Source organism: Glycine soja, chromosome 19 (genome assembly GCF_004193775.1).
Source record: "Glycine soja cultivar W05 chromosome 19, ASM419377v2, whole genome shotgun sequence".
NCBI lineage: Eukaryota > Viridiplantae > Streptophyta > Magnoliopsida > Fabales > Fabaceae > Glycine > Glycine soja.
In genome coordinates, this window is record NC_041020.1 from 38239220 (window position 1) to 38257728 (window position 18509).

The 18509-nt window shown below is 29.8% G+C and overlaps 1 protein-coding gene across 1 annotated transcript; it reads right to left on the reverse strand.

The window, feature by feature from the left end:
• Nucleotides 1-12395: 12395 nt before the first annotated feature.
• LOC114400763 (calmodulin-binding protein 25-like) lies at nucleotides 12396-13548 on the reverse strand. Its single transcript, XM_028363392.1, has one exon. The coding sequence runs from the start codon at nucleotides 13409-13411 to the stop codon at nucleotides 12713-12715; it is 699 nt and encodes a 232-aa protein (XP_028219193.1). The 5' UTR covers nucleotides 13412-13548; the 3' UTR covers nucleotides 12396-12712.
• Nucleotides 13549-18509: the final 4961 nt, after the last annotated feature.

Genomic DNA, 18509 nt, shown 5'->3' on the forward strand with positions numbered 1-18509 from the left:
GATTTGTTTTATATTTATTTTGAGTCTTAAAAATATAATTCATATGTATATGTTTTGTTTGTTGTTTTATTTACTCATGATAAATAGCATGCATTAAACACATTCAAATGATAATGAATGTTATCTTGTAATTTATGTTAGGTAGTTATGAATCATAGATGGATAAATGGTAGTTACACAAGTGACAAATATGAGAGTGAGGTAGAATATTTTTTGGAAATTTCTCAAAAAAATATTTCTTATAGTAATAGGAGGTTCAATTCTTCTTGTGTAAAATGTTTGGATTAAAGGCAATTAAGTGTTCTGGAAATAAGACAATACGTACTCTACGATGGGTTTTACAAGAGTTATACGTCATGGAAATGACATAGGGAATTATTACAAATGTGGCCTATTGGATTTGAGTCCCAAATTGTCAAAGTTGATGTGCATGAGTTATCAATTAGAGAACATGATCTCCCATATTGGTGGAGATCTTTGAGAATACAAATGTGTATGACAACTTGTGTAGTGATGCAATGACATTTTTATACCTAGGTTGTAATAAATTCACATTATTATCAACAATGTTGAAAATGTTCAATTTAAAATAAAAAAATGGGTAGAGTAATAAGAGTTTACACAATTGATTGAATTGTTAAAAAACATATGAAATAAAAATTGTGTAGAGTAATAAGAGTTTAAATAATTGATTGAATTATTGAAACATACTTTTATGGAGATAATACATTGCCAAATCATACCTATGAAGCAAAAAAAGGTCTTGTGCCCAATAGATATAAGATACCAAAAGTTGTTTACCTATTTCAATGATTGCATTCTGTATATAAAATGCTAAAAAATGTTACAAAAGTGTTAAAAAAGCAAGACATCTCAATACAAAATGAGATATACGGTTTTTTTTTAATGATGTGAGGCCTAAAATGCCTTTTGCAAAGGTGTTTAGCATTTTCAACAAAACTATTGAGTCATAAGATGAATTAAGACTCTTAAAGATTTTGATTTGATACAAATAAATACTAAGTTTAAAAAGTTGCTTTTGAAATGCTAACAATCGAAAGCATTATATATGCGTTTAACGGAACAAGAGTTAATAAACAAACACTAATTCTGTGAAGCATTAAAGACTAAGTTAACACTTTGATCTATTGATTCTTTATGCAAAAAATGTTTGTATATTTTTCCTAGGATCTGCTGAAGTGAATAAAGCAAGAGACTAATGAAGTTTAAACTCTTCTTTCTACATAAAAGACATGCCATTATTGTGTAGATTTGTTCTGATCAAAAGTTTATGTGATTATCGAAGCCAATTAAATTGTGTTACTAAAGAAATATAAATAGAATGGTTTATCATAATAGACTGAAATAAAAGTTAACATGCATTTAATGCAACATTTAATGCTCCAACAAATAGCTAGTCCAGATGATGCAATAGATGCAAACAGAAGGTCATTTAGACACAACGATTACTTGTTGAAGAAGCATTGTTACTTGCCTAATTCTTTTCAATGTAACAGAAGGTCGTTTAGACACAACGGTTTAGAGTTAAATGAGTGAATATGTGATGAAAAACTTTGTTACTTAGCTAATTCTTTTCAATGCTAAGAAATTTATCAATCATTTCTTGGATTTAGCAATATGAGTCAAGATTCTATGATCAAGAACTTAGAAAAGGAATAACAAAACAAGATCACAAGCTTTATAATCAAATATATTTTTTTACTTGAAATTCACAATAAAGAACAATTAAAATTAGACCAATTATAAATATTTAGTTTTAGGCTTTTATGTTACATTTCACAATTTGTTTTTTTTTAAAGGATTGTGATTTTTAATACAAGTTACTTTAATTATTCAAGGTTCTACGTCAATTATATATAGCCTTTTCAAGCCTAAGAAAACAATTTTTGGCTTAATTTTGAATTTGAAATAAAAACTTAAGATTTATTAATTGTATGAAATTGGAATTATATTTCCAATTATACAATAATTGGTTTTACTATTTTCTGGCTATGACTATTAGTAAAAAAAAAACTTGATATTTTTATCTCTTAACTTGACCTAGCATTTTAAGACTTCTAATACTAGTAAAGCTTTTCCTAAAACAAAATAAGATTACACTTTTTCCTCAAGTCTTGATGAAGATTAATGAGGATCAAAGAATTAACAATTTATAGAGTTTGCTCAATACCTTTAATATGACCTTCAATTTAATATTTCCTAACAACAAATTTTCCAAACATATCAATATTCAACTGAGTCAAGATATCTCTATCTTGATCAATAGTTGTTGGGCCTCCATGCGAACATTTATGTTATGTGTAAGAGACAATATTTAATATGCTAGGTGGGTGATCTCAGCAGCTTCAAAGCGAAAATATTTGTCATCATTAAGAAGAGATTCACCACATCTAAGGAGAGCATTATGATCAAAGTGCAAGTGGCAAAGGACTACAACATAGGAATTTGAGAAGGCCTCTCTCCAACTATAATTAACAACATATCTATCTTTTTTCCTAGAGACAAACAAATTGTTGCAACAATGACTTTGCCAAGTACAGTTATCGCCAATGGAGAGAATATATACAAAGTTACAGAAATCCATCATGTTAGAAAATAAATTGCTCTAGAATTAGAAAAACTGTCTCATTTTTGTTTAAAAGGCTAGATGACATAATTAAAATCTCCCAACATCAAGGTAATTATGTCTCTCGTGTTTTTATATAACTCCACGATTTAGTACTATCTATTGTTGCTACATAACATTAACCAATGTGATCCTCAAGTTAATTCAATTTTAGTTAAACTCATTTTACTTGAATATTGCATCTAAAATATATACATATTAATTGATTATTAAAAAAAGAAATAAAATGACATAGTGCATTTGATGGTATTTCAATCATCATAATACATATAATAAAAAATATCTTAAAATACAACAATACACACCATACTAAACTTAAATACATTCAATGAGAAATACATATGAAAATAGGCAGGAAATTATTATACTAAACTTATTCATCAAGTCGGCCATGACTATAACATCTCTAAACCATTGTTGTTGGGAGAACTTTGAGGAAACCTCATCCTCCATAGAAAATAAGGGGAAAATAGAATAAAGTTGAAAACATGTCACTTCTTTAACTAAACAAGGGATTAAACTCTTTGAGTGTGAGGAGCTACCTGTTATAAACCAATTTCTAAAAGTTAAAACTCTAGAGACATAAGTGTTGGGAAAGAGAAAAAATGCTCATCATCCAGCACATGTGTAGTAGTGATCTCTCATGTATATTGGATTACTTTAGGAAGTGGAAGTACAAACTGAACAAGATCATATCCAATTCCATTGTCATGGAAATCGAGGTCGAAATTTTTAGCACCTTAAGGTGATCTCGACATCTACTCCCAAGAACACAAACATTACAATTATAGCATTTACACACAAGCATGCAAGGGAAATAATCATACATTTGTACATATATGATAAATAAATAATGATGTTAAAGCATTTCATCATTTGCAATGGATATCAATCACATGTATAATACCATTGACTAAACTCAATATCATAAAGGCATAGATAAGCAAACAAAATAATACAACGACTGATTGTCATGCTATTTATGAAGACTAAACTCAATAGACATTTCTAACAACTTGAACGACTAGTTAGACGTATCTCTTAAAGATGTTACAACAACAACAACAACCTCACAACTCACAAGGTAAAAAGGTAACATGTGCCTAAAATAATTTTGGTGACACAAGAATTGAGTCATGTAGAGGGGAAGAGTACATTGTCAAGATAGACATGCGAGGGTAATTTCTATCATGATACAAGATTTGAAATATTCCAATTCCTCTTTGAATCCTAGATCTGCCTATCCTCTCGGAGCGGTTACTATTATTGAATCAACCACATAAGTGAACTTGACACCACTTTTTAATCCAAAATCTTAGGGTTCAAATTTATGGGTTTTGCCTTCACTTATATAGTTCTCAAACTTTTCATTCTTATACAATGTGGGACTTCACCTCACACTTATACTCCAACAATTAATCATGACTTCAATAGAAATGAATTAGGTCTCTCTAATTATAGATTTACATAGTTCTCTTTTTATTTTCGATTAATGATATTCAGTTGTACGACGTTGACTGGTGGGTTGGTGAGGGGGTGCCAATCTCGTTCGGATGCTCTCGCCTACTATCTTTCTCAATACACATTGCCAATGTTAAAAGTTTTTTTTATACTAATTTATATTTTAAGGTTTTGTTTGATTTACTTTTTTAAAGTATTTTTCTATTTAAATGTAAAACTCCTTTATTTTCAAGTTTTGATCATTAAAATTGTTACTTCTATTTTTAAGATTTTTTTACTTCAAAAATTATATTTACTCTGAATTTTTTTTAAGAAGAAAAGCTAAAAGAGAAAGTCCAAAACACCATTTCAAAATACAAATGATCCTATATCGAAGAAGTGAATAATTTTTTTTCTTATTTTGATTTGTATGTTTAAATAATAAATAAATCATGCCAAATAAACTTATTAAGCTGTTAATGGGCTGGGATATAAATAATGCTATGAATAACGTTGCGTGTAAGAGCCTGAATTGGGTCACCACAAACTTGTTTTAATCTAGAACATCTTGTTTCCATTATTGTTTTGATGGTAAAGTTTCATGATGTTATCTGTTATCAATCATACAACATAAATATAACTAATATTGCAAATAGGACCCATTGTCATGCTATATAACCACAAAGTAGCTTAGGCCAAATCATTGTGATATAACAGGAGTAGAATTTTCCCTTATCTTATCTACCCCAACCCTATATACTTAGGAGTGGAATCTTCAATTGATCTTAAACTCAAAAAATTGGCATGATTAGGGCAAAGAATTTGGGAGAAGGAGATGGAAAAGAAAGAAAAAGGAATAGCGTATGAGTGGGTGTATCCTACCTATACACAACTTACTTCTTTCCTTTTCTAATCTTCTCTTCTCCCGCATTGGACGAAAAACATTTTTTTGTGATAAAGTAGGCTTAGCTGTGGGGCACAAAGGCATCTGCATCTCCTTCTCATCCAAACGTAGCTTTCAAATTCTTGCGTTATTGCATTCGTCATCTCTTTTTCCTTCATTGGTCGTTTGTTTGCTCACTCCTTCTTAATTATTATTGTCTTTGAAGGGTTTGAATTTTAGTAATGTCCCTCGCCCAAAATGTTATCTGTTTATGTGGAGGCATCCTTTTTTGGGTTTAACTCATCAAATTATTTGCTTACTAGGAATTTTCATAAATAGGATAATTAGCTTATTTGTTTAGTTGCTAGTATTTTTTTTTATCTAGACCACGAAATTTTTTGAGATAATATTATTTGGGTCGCGTAAAAAATCATCATGGACGATAAATTTTTTTTGCATCTGTTGATCTACATGTCTAGTAAATATTAAAATAACACACACACACACACACACATATATATATATATATATATATATATATATAATATCATAATTTTATTTGCTGATCAAAAGAGGAGTCATTGTCGTTGATTTAAACCTTATTGCTATCATAATTGAGTAATTATCGGAATGGCTTTTTCTTAGTAAATAATAATAGGTCGCCTTGGGGTGAACTGTGACCACCTTAAATAACTTCATTTGTTATGTTACAGGTGAATTTCAGAGTTATTATTTTGAAAAGAATTTTACTTAGTCAATACTTTTTTGTAGGATAAATGGGTGTCTTTTAACCTATCAGATTAAAGAAAAACTTTGTTTACGGTGTGTGACTGATCCAATAAAAATTTTGTATATAATAAAAATTAAACACAAATTCTTTAATTAAATAAATCATTTTTACTCATATGAAACACAAATTCTTTAATTAAATAAATCATTTTTACTCATATGAATACAATAAAATCTTGCACAATTTCACCAATCTTTTGGATTAGTTAGTCAATACTTTTGATTTAAAGATCATAGTCTCACAATTATACACGTAAGAAAGTGGACTAAAGATTAAAAAAAAACAGATATTTTTTAAAACATAGTAAATGTAAAGACCTTGGAAGAAGGATACGATTACTAAAAAAATCTTTAATAGAAGTCTTTTTAGCAAAAATATATAATAAGTAAGTTGAAATTAAATTTTTTTAACTTAATATATTAAAAGTGTTTAAAAAAATAGTCATTGAACTAATTAAAAAATATAAAATGACACAAATATACGTATTATATGATTATTATTTTATTAATTTTTATTTTGTACTTTAGGTGATTAAACTTCTAGTTTTATAGTTAACTATGATAGTTCCCTTATAAAGATATTAAATTTATATTTTATAGGAGTAATTTTTTTATACTATTTTAATTTTTAACATATTTTATTTAGTTTAAATTTAATAAATATATATTAGTATCTATATGTCAATAAATATTTAAATATATTTTATGAATTTATTTATTTTTAATTATAATATATAACATTCAATAAATATATAAAATACATTAATGTTGATTTAAATTATTTTATTGAACAATCTATTAAAATTGTGTAAGTGTATGTTTCCTAATAATAAAGTATATTTGTGTGAACTAATTTAAATTTTACTTGTGTAAATTAAGAGAAAACACCATAAATGACTCTTTATTAATTGTGTTCACATAAAATTTAATTTTAACAACAATTAATATGTTTTAAAGTATACTTGTAATTATATATTTTTCACATTTTACTTTGATTAACAAAAAATATATCATACCAATTTAGATAATTCTTAAACCTATCATATAAAATAAAAAAATAGAATAAATATAATATATAAATATTTTCATTTATATGGTTCTTATGTATTATAATTGATTTAAGATTCTATAAGTAATTTAATTGATTCTATTGAAAATAGAATAAATATAAAATCTATATTAATTAAACTACTTGAAGGAAATAAATATGAGAATAACACGTGACATTATTCCAAAGAATAAAATCTTCTTTTATATACAATAATATAAATATTAGCATAGTAACTCGTGCAAAGCACGAGTATTAAATTTATATTTGAGAGTTTATAATTATTATATAGTATTATAATTTTGTAATATATTATCAACTACTTTGTGTATTTTTTTTAATAAATGTGTATGCTAGTATGTAAATTAAGTGTTATATTAAATTATCTTTGAAAATAATTATCTATTTTAAATTAATTTTTTATTTTAAATTTTAGTATACCAAAATAATACCGTTAAATTATTTTCGTAATATTTTGACTTTTGAGAATTTATCATATTAAAAGAAGAAAATATAATAGCATAAAATAAACTATAAAAGAATAAATTAAAGATAAAAGTTAAAATTATTACATTAGAGGAAGAAGATAAAAAAATGAAACTATAAACAAACTTGTTTACACCAAGAATATATTTCAACCAAAAGTGTTATGTTAACTACTAATTTGTGCAAAATATAAAGATCACTGAAATATGTATCATCTGTTTTAACAAAATCTTCGCATCGCTAGCTGGAAATCAAACTAAATTATATATAGTAGACATATAGTCTTCTTTGTATGTCAACTACTAATTTTATTATATATTTTAGGTATTTATAATAAGATAGTTATTTGCATAAATAGAATAATAATTAAACATTTTCCTAATAGAATTGAATGAAAATATAATAAAATAAAATTTGTTTACATAATAGAATAATATTTATTTGAATGAATAACTAAATTGAATAATGTCATTTAATTTTAGAGGAAATGAATATAAAATTATCAAACGATATTATTTCATAGAATCAAACATTCTTGTTATATATATATGTGAGATTTTGACTCTTGTTATTGTTGTTTAAAGATTGAATATTTTATCATAAAATAAAATAAATAGTATATAAATGTAAATAATATTAAAATAGTGTGTATTTGGGTGAATATGAGATATGTCTAGTTAAATATTAATCCTTTGAGGTTGATTTAAATAATCATTGTAAATATTTTTGTTTGACCAAAATAATGCTATAAGCATATTTGAGTTGATAAGATAAAACTTAAAATTAGTTGAATTTTGAATTTTTGATACCATTATTTCGGTGTGATATTACACCAATGTATATTTTTTGTATAATCTAATCATATAATATCATGTGGATTACATAATCACATCGGCCAATCAAGTTTAATTTATTTTTATTTTTGTAATTCAAATTTAAGGACCTAATAACAATTTTTTTATTTTTTTTATTTTTGATTTTTAATTTAATATTTTATTGAAAGATCACTTTATCTCTAATCTTTCTAATTTAATCTCTAATTTCCTAATCTTCCCCACACAACAACCACAACCAAAGCTTTTATGTTAACTCGATTGGGAGGAGCAGGTCAGAGTCAACCATGCGGAGGAGGAGTTAACAACATTAGTATTTTTCCTACCGCTCTCCCTCCACAAAGTGGAGGAGAATTACTTGTGAATGAACAAGTAATTAAGTAAACAGTACCAGCAACAACGTGGTTCCAAACCTGAAGAAAAGGTCTTGCTTCTAGGTGTGCATCCACCACTGTTTTCAGGAATTCACTAGCATCCCAACACCTTGAACGCATTCATATTTAGAAAATTAGGGATTGAATTAGAAAGATTATAGATAAAGTAATCTTTTAATAAAATATTAAATTAAAAAGCAAAATATAAGATTTGAATTGTAAAAAAATGATTGACTGATGTGATTATATAATTTATATGAAATTACATGATTAGATTATACAAAACATATATCGGTATGACTTATTTTAAAGTCGCATCAAAGTAATGGTTATTTTTTATGCATATATCTTTATTGGAGATAAACATGTATGTTTAAGATCCTATTTATCATGTTATCAATTTTAATAAAGAATTATTTTTTATTTTATTATCATATTTATTGTTTTATTAAATTATTAATTTGACAAGTTCTTGATTAAAATTAGAAACTTGTTATCATGATAGAGATTATAATAATGAGAAACAAGTTCTTTATAATTTTAATCTAAGTTTTTTTTATGAGATTATTGTGAACATGACATCAATAATCCGAATAGATCAATACATATGTAATGATCTTTATTAAATAAAGATTAATAGATTTCATTTATTAAATTGCATGTATAGATTATGTATATGTGGATGTTATCATTGAACTAACTTAATTGAAAATAACTAGTGATTAATATTACCTTATATGTCAATAAGAAGTTTTCCAAGAAGAAATATAATAGTTTCCTTTGATTTGATATTATCAAGTTATTTGTTATATTTTAATTTTGGACACATACTGTCTTAGGGCACTAGTTGAATGAATATGAGATATGATTAAATACTTGAATTAATGATTAATCAACAAGGAATTCATCAACTCTAGGCAATGAGTTTGAGTTCTATAATAGAATTAAGGCATTGGTAATTGAATGAAAGAAGAAAAAAGTTTCAAGTTATTCATTGATTAAACATGTTAGTTTACTAGAATTTGACAATAATACTATATTCTAGAGTTGACCTTGAGCGATAAACGATGGAAGTAAATACTACATTATTCTTGTGTTAAAGAACGTTGTTAAACACCTACCTTGATTAATACTACCGTATTGAACCTACAGAATCACATACAAATAAGTGTTTCAATCTTTGTAAAAGAAAATAATTTATTTGATAATTAAATTAGAGAATTTAATTTAATCATATAAATATTTTAGTGGAATATTGTTATATTTTTTGTTAACACCAAGAATGTAATTAATATAAAAAAGAGTATTATTTTATAAATGTGGAAGTTGTCCATAAAATAAGAATAATATTCTAGTGCTACATATAAAATCAAATCATGTGATTAATTCTAAATTATTTTTGTATTTTTGTCTTACATAAAGAAGCTTCTTAAAATAAAAGTTATAAGATATTTTTTTTTTATAAAAGCAAAGATATATGAAATTTTTAAATAAAATCTTTTTTTCTTTTAAAAAAAGCCTAAATCTATGTTTCTTTAATTGCACAGAAAATATATACTTAATACTAAGTGCACCAGACACAAATTAGACAAGTTTTAGACCTGAAAAAAAAAAAAAAAAGATGATTTATTCTTTAAAATTCAACTTATCAAAGAGTTGATGATTAATCTCGATGTAAATACATATAAATTTTTTACACTATTAAAAAGAATTGTTGTTTCAAAAACACACATTCACATAGATAAGTCTATTTTTCTTTATTTATTAATGTTATATATTTTATAATGAAAAATATATCATAATTTTTTGGTGTAAGTGTGGAGCACAGTTCTCTGTAACTATCATTGTCAATGTTTTTAACACTATAACGATTTGTAAAAAGAAAAAGTTCTATGCAAAAAGTGTCACGGGAAACCACGTTCTGAGTTGAACGCTGTGCTTCAAATGCTATAGCGATTTGTAAAAAGAAAAACCACGTTCTGAGTTGAACGCTGCGCTTCAAAAAGCGCTTATACTAAAAGTTATTTCCAATTAAGTGAGCAGGTCAGGGAAAGTGGAGATAAATGTCATCCAATGACTGAAATGCTTTAAAAAAATCTTTTAAACGGCGGGAGAAGACCTGGTTTGCATTGATTCAATAATTTAAGAATAGATTAACATATTTTTATATTATTATTTAATTATAAATTGTTAAGTATACTATAATAAGTTTATTCACTTTTCCATTAAAATAAAGGTTATATCTATGACTGTGTAAAAAAAAATTATACTACATTATAAAGATATTAAATTCATAATTTACTTATCTGATTTTAGGATGTGTTTTGTAAAAAATATATATGGCCTACTTCTTTTTTACCCCTTTCAAACAACCTTAGTCGATCAATCTTTCAAGTTCCATCTAGATATCCTATGATATATAATTTTTTTGCATTTTTATATCCATGGTGGATAGACACTTGACATTCTTGAGAAAAGAAACCCCGCAATAGAAAATAGTTTTAGAGACACCTCAAGACCCCAAGTCAGACTATTCTCCTACATAACAGTTGTTTGATTCTTATATTAAACCCCTTGACTAGAGTAAACCCTACATGCTTTCGATTAAGTTAATACCAACTAGTTTCATTAAATAATAATAATTATTTTTATATGTTACGTTAAATTAAATAAAAAGCGTCCTCGAATTCTCAGACCCGGTCGTTCTAGATTTGTATGCAGAATATTATAAAATATGAGAACACGTTACCATATAAATGTTTTAGAACCAAATAATAATAAGCTTAAGTGTTAATTAATAAACTAATGAAGTGATCACATGGTCACATGGATATGTTCGCTGAAACAAGTCGAACTAGTCAAGCACAACACAGGGGAGAACTTCATGTTGATAACACTTTTCATGACTTAGGTAATTTGGTGCCCAAGCTGCTTCTACTTCAAATTCTTTTTCCTCCAAAAAATGAGAAAAAAACGGTAAAAAAAGACAAAGCGAAATGGATACATAAATTCGATGATTTAAATTAGTGGGCCTCAGCAATGACACACACAAGTGTAACATACATGTAAAATTTTGGTTTATAGCGCAGATCTTGATTCAGAAGGCTTTGGTTTTTTAAAATTGATTTTGACTAAAGGATTCGGTGACATGAAAGCTACGGAAATGATTAAGCAGAAACGGACATGGTTGTCAAAAATGCAAAATGAAAAAAGAAAAGCCCCCAAATTAACAAAAACGAATCTTACCCTACAGTGGCTGGGGGCACTCTTTCAACGAAAGTGAAAGATATGTGTATATTATCTAAACTCAAACAATAAAAGCGCGCCCCGTTGCTTTTTTTTAACCTGGCCCACCTAGTCACATTAACACAGATTTTATCATTTTATTTTAACTTTGGCATCATATGTAATCGGTACTACCAACAAATATTGACACAAATAGCAATAAATTATGTTTTTTTAACAAAATTATTCGACAAAAGTGAATAGTCACTACCTTTAGCTGAAGTTAATTCATATATAATTAGAAGAAAAAGATATAATAGGCACTCTTTAATGCAGCTGAAACCCGGAAATTGTAAGAAAATTTACTCCATCACCAAAGTTGAGCCAAACCCACATAGACTCACTCAAGAAGAGACCCCCCATGCCATAAGTTTGCAAGACCAAGTCAGAGTTCTTAGACCAAACGACTATATACTTGGACAAGCAGCATAGCCAAGTTGACACGCTGCACATGGCCATGGTGTCTCATACATATCTTCTTTCATATATAGTTCAATTTATTTTTAGGAGTATATAAAAAAAACAGCAATTTCCGACATTAGTTATGGTGGTTTCGGAACACAAATTAACGGTATACATCAACCACATGATGTGGTCCAAGTCTACACTGTTCATAGATAACTTAGAATTTCATTAATTTGGTTAATTAAACTAAACAAAGCTCTCATTATCTCCATTCCATTACACCCCGTCATAGTAATAATAATAATAAAGGAACTATGTAACAGAAATTACATAAAGAAAAAAAAAAAAAGATACTAGTTTCATATCCATTTTCCCTTCCCAAATTTACATAAGATCAGCCTAGCTAGCTAACTTCCCCCGTCCAGATTCATTAACCCACGAGAGGGGCAAAAAGGGAAAAAGCCAAAAGAAAATTTTCAGCGAATCTATCTCATCTCAAATTCTCAATATTTTTTTTTTCTCTCACATGACTTTCCACGACTCGAGAGTGGGGAAGTTGGAGAAGGTGTCAAAATCTAACCCTGAGGAAGCGAAGGAAGCAGCGTGAGCGTCAAGGAGGGGTTGGGCGAAGGGGAGTGGGCCGGGCCCAGAAAGCCCGGTGCCGGGCCCAGAGTTAACAGAGGCGGGCACCACCTGCTGCTGGTGATGGTCCAGCAGGAAGGCCGACGTGTCGAGCGTCGGAAGGCACCCCACGCCGGCGGGGAACCTGGCGAGGCCCGAGGCGCGCTGCGGCTCGGGCTTCACCACCGCCGCCGGCGCAATTGGCGCGCCGCCGAACCGCACGCCGGTAACCTGCTGGACCATCTGCCGGAAGTTGGCGGGGTCCGCGGTGATGAACGTCGTCTGCGAGCGCTTCGAGGCGCGCGACTTCCTCTTGGAGATCTTCCCAGAGGGCGGAGGCGCCGCACGGCGGCGCGGCGCCGACTCCTGATCGGAGCCGGAGAGGCTGGACACGGTGGGGGTGGCGGCGGCGGCGGCGGGCTGGTGCAGAAACGGAGAAAGGTGGTTGTCCTGCGGCAGAACAGCGCCGGAGAGAGACTTCTGAAGAGCCCTGGTTAGGGTATCGGCGTCGCGAGCGAAGAACTCTGCGAGCCATGAATCGGTGACAGGTGGGCGAAGCATCCATGGCTCAATGCTGGCTACGTTCTGAGATGATGCCATGAGAAACTAAGAGTGAAGAAGTTTTTGTTGGGTTTGGTTTGTTACGAAAATACATAAAATATTGTGGAGAAGTAAGTGAAGAGTGAAGAGATTATAGAGAGGAAGTGAAGAGTTGGGAATGGGGTGATAAATAGGGCGGTGGACTAGTAGAGAGAGATGGAAAGCGCGTTGTTTGGGAGAAGAGAGGACACGCGTCACTTTTTCCGTACGGTGTTGTGAGCTAAGCTGATGCTATTGCTAAACTCGCTTTAACCCAACCATGGTTTGCTTACTCTATGCCACTGTAACCTAACGCCCTTCTTTTCTTTCCTTTCCCTTTTTTTTACTGCTTCTAGTAGCTTTCGGTTTCACGATTTTTGATCAGCCATGTTAAATAATTAATAATGTTTTCAATGGTTTTTTAATTTATAAATGCTTTAATTAATCATTTTTTCAATGAAGTTTTTAAGATATTAATAATTTTTATAATGAAGTTTTTTAAAAATATTTTAATTAGTATTTATATTTGTTGTCTAATTAATTAATGAAATAATATAAGTATTAATCTAAAAAAATACTATAAAGAAATGCTTGTTTGTCGGAGGTAATGTACTTTGTGTAAGTACCTTTCAATCATGATATTGATATAACTGTATGTTCTTTTTTCGGCGCTCTTAGTTGGTAATTACTATTAGTATGGACTAATTTTTTTGGAATTAAAATGAATGCTTTATATTAGTAGTAAATATTCTCATTGTTTTTTAAAAAATATTAAAATTTTAAATTTGTACTATTAAATGTTTTATTTTAAATTTGTAATACACGTCTCACCATTCATGACTGTACATTAATTAAAATTAAATATTTTGATAATTTTAGTTCTTTTGAAATAAAATAATTGAGTCACATACTCACATTAGAATTATTCATTTTTTTAAAAAAGATTGACCTCTCATTACATTTTTTTCATACATAGGCAGAGGTTAAATTCAAAATCACATATTTAATAAATAAAATTATTTATCAATCATATTATATATAATATTATTGCTTGGAATTACTCACTTTAGAGTTTAGAGAAATAAAAAGTTTGGAACATTTATAAAAAAAAAACTTAATAGTTGATTTTTTATATAAAAAAAGAGTTTAGATAATATAGATATTCATGCATTTGAGTTAAGACATCTCTAATATTTGAAGAAATACATATAAACTGTTTGTTGATCAAATTCTTACAATGGTAATGAGATTCAAATTTCGGTAGTGTGAGACAATTCTAATCTTTATCAATTTGAACGATATTCAATAAAAAAAAAAAAGTCAGGTGTTATGTATATATTCTCATGCATAGTATAATAAATATTTTTATATATTGTTTAAGAAGAATGAAATAAAATATTATATAATGAATATAAATATATATTTTTGACAGGAATATAACATTAAATATTAAACATTTAAAACGTTTAATTTACTATTTAATGTTGAAAACAATTAAAAGTTTTTAATGAACTATTAAATACTTTAACTTTTACTTTGTTGCATTTATTAGAAAATCCAACTAATTTAATGTACACTATTTATTAATATATATATTTTTATCATGACATGATTTTCTATGCGGTGAAGCTATGGCCATTTGGGAGTTTTTATCAAAAAACATTTAAAAAAATATTTAACTAAATAATACAATCCAAAAAATATTTACCTTAATGATACTGTCGCAACCTACCATTCGACGGGAGAGCAAGGCGAAAGGCAAAAGTATGCCTTCTCATGAAGAAAACGTTAGAAAAATCAAAAAGAGGTCTGCGAATTTTGAAAATAAAGATTCGGGAGTTGTTTACGCATAGGAAATGTATTAGCATCACACGCGCCCGCCAAAAGGAGCTGCAGCCTTTAATCGAGTGTGCATAACGTGACTTCAAAATTATTTATTTTCCCTTTTTTATATTTTTTTGCTTTTTTGGGGTCGACAAGGTTGTTGTCCTTGCTCCTACGTATCCTCATGTGCGATGAGGAATTCAAACCTACGTACGTAGTTTTTTAAGTCTGAAAGCTTGTGTGTTGAGTTGGTTTTATGCTTTTAAAAGGTTGTGTGTTTAGTTGCGAACAAAGAGTCGTTTAAGACATTGGACCTTGAAACAATGTTTTAAATTTTGAAAAGCGGAGAGAATCGATAAAGTGTTGGACCTTGAATCGTTCTTCAACAACATTTCACACATTCTCTTCTTTAGCCAACAAACTGAATTAAATTCAACATGAGTTCACAAAAATGAAGTTTCTACTTTATAAATTTATACAAGAATGAAAATATTTACAATCTTCACAAAAGAAACCGTAAATTAGAGGCACACTACTATTTTTTTACTTATTTTCAATGCAATAAAAGTTCATGAATAGCAATTAACAAACTCCCCCAAATTTATAGTTTTGTTTGTCCTCAAGCAAAGAAAATAACAGTTTTCTTGTCCTCAAGCAAAAGGAATCAACAGTGGTTAACCAAAATGGTGCTTGTTTCATATGTTTCAATCACACAAACAGAGATGACTAAACATGCATCAACCAACAACCTTCCAAAGTGAAGTGCCTTATATTCAAAGACATGAGCATGTGCATTAAGTAGCAAAAATGAAATAGGCTAGCAGGCATGACAAGTATCAAGGAAGGTCAACCAAGCTTAATCCTCACGACCACTGTTTCTCTCATATGCACAGGTGTTTTAGGTATTCTTCATATAGACAACTAACACAATTTCCAACTTTTGCATTTCATCTCATTCCATACAGTCATAAACACACAAAATGAATCTGAAAGACTTTTTTTGGCTTGTAATGAGGCTGGGCTAAGAATAATTCATGGTTTTTTTAAGATGCAAAAAATAGGTTCTAGGAGAGCATTCATTCATAGATCACCCTTTTCTTTAACTTTCCAGCTTTTATTGACATGCCACAAATAACAGCATAATTAACAGCACACAGAGTTTTCTTTATTTTTGATGTTCTTTTTCTTTGTCTTTTTTTAGCAGTTTATAATTACTGTTAATGGCTGAGACTTTAACGCTTTGTGCAGCTATTACTTACGTTCTTGAAATATAATTCACCCAAACACACTCCCCCAAATTTGGGACAAATTTGTCTTAAACCATACAATGCTCTCCTATAACCTAAGATAGGGTATACAGAGATAGCATTTACATTTAGGTTCAGGGTTCAATGACACATTCATTCATATTCAAGCTCAAAAAGGTGCAAGGGTTTAATCATTCATAAACATGGTAAGGTTATTTGGCTAAGTGGCTAAAATCAATTCAACATGGCCTTCATGATTTCCAAATCATGCATTCATTCAATATTCATAGATTCATCCAAAAATCAGTACTTGATGCTAGTCGTCCTCTCACAGTTTAAGATTCACAAACTGACCGGGTTACAACAATTGGTTATACCTTCACTATTTTCCTGTCATGCAAGATAACATTTTCACTCACGCCCCTAATTTTCATGCCTTTTCTCTTCTACATAAGGCAGACTTATTCGAGGTATATGATATTGCAACGCAAGTCACTCATATTATGTAATCAATTTAGTTTAAACCAAATATCAAAACAAACATCATTTCTAAATAAAATCATGAAATGCAAGAGTCAACCACTGTTCAAATTCAAAGCAGTAAAATACTAAGTAAATCAATAACTAAATTAAAATCTGTTCAAAAATCAAAATAATTAAATCAAGTCCTGTCAAGTTTCAATCATCCTGATTTGGAGTGGGCCATGGATCCCAAGTCCCCTGTGCCGCAATGACATCTGCTACGTAGTCAACATCAATGTCTGCCTCTGTTGCGCCTGAAACTCCCTCCTCAACAGCCTCCACTGGTGCATCCTTAGCCCCTGCCTCTGCCTCTGGGGTATCCTCAGCCTCCCCAGCCTCTGAAGTGTCTTCAGAGGCCTGCATCTATGGTTCCTGGGCCACAAGAGCCTCACCTCCCCCCAAAAAGGAAGGCTAGACTCCGGGCCAAGGCCACCTATGCCAAGAAGTCCTCCATGCTCATGATCGGCCGCTACTGAGATAAATCCTGCATACTCTGCATCACCAAACAAAGGTCGTGATGAATGCTCTGTAGCATCGGCACAATGACATCACTGCTCTATGCTGAGATTAATCTTTTAATGTACACTATTTATTAATATATATATTTTTATCATGACATGATTTTCTATGCGGTGAAGCTATGGCCATTTGGGAGTTTTTACTTAAAAATATTTTAAAAAATGTTTACCCAAGTAATAGAATCCAAAAAATATTTACCTCAATAATACTATCGCAACCTACCCTTCGATGAGAGGACAAGGTGAAAAGCAAAAATGTGTCTTCTCATGAAGAAAATGTCTGGAGTCGCCACCAACGTTTATTTAAGGAAAACATTAGAAAAACCAAAAAGAGGTCTGCGAATTTTGAAAATAAGGGTTCGGGAGTTGTTTGCGCATAAGAAAGGTATTAGCACCCCACGCGTTCACCACAAGGGGCAACAACCTTTAATCGAGTGTGCATAACGTGACTTCAAAATTATTTATTTTTCCTTTTTATATTTTTTTGCTTTTCTGGGGTCGACAATGGTGTTGTCCTTGCTCCTACGTATCCTCAAGTGCGACGAGAAATTCAGACCTACGTAGTTCTTTAAGTCTGAAAGCTTGTGTGTTGAGTTGGTTTTATACTTTTGAAAGATTCATTTTAGTTGCAAACAAAGAGTCGTTTAAGGCATTGAACCTTGAAACGATGTTTTAAATTTTGAAAAGCAGAGAGAATCGTTAAAGCGTTGGACCTTGGAACGATCTCAAGTGATATTTGATGAAATGAAGTTAGTTATAAGTTGGTTTTATCTTGGTTTTGTTTATTAACTTTCAATCTTTATAAAGACAATTTTACTCCACTAGTGATCGGTTAAGATTGAACTATATAAAGAAAAAGAGATTAACGATGATAGATGGAAAAGATGAATGTGCACAAAACAACAAAGGGGAACCCCTAAGGGTGCATAGATCAAATTCAAATCTTAAAAGCAAAACTAACCGATGGTCGCACGAAAAACACCGAACAAGGAACGATGTAGGGATTGG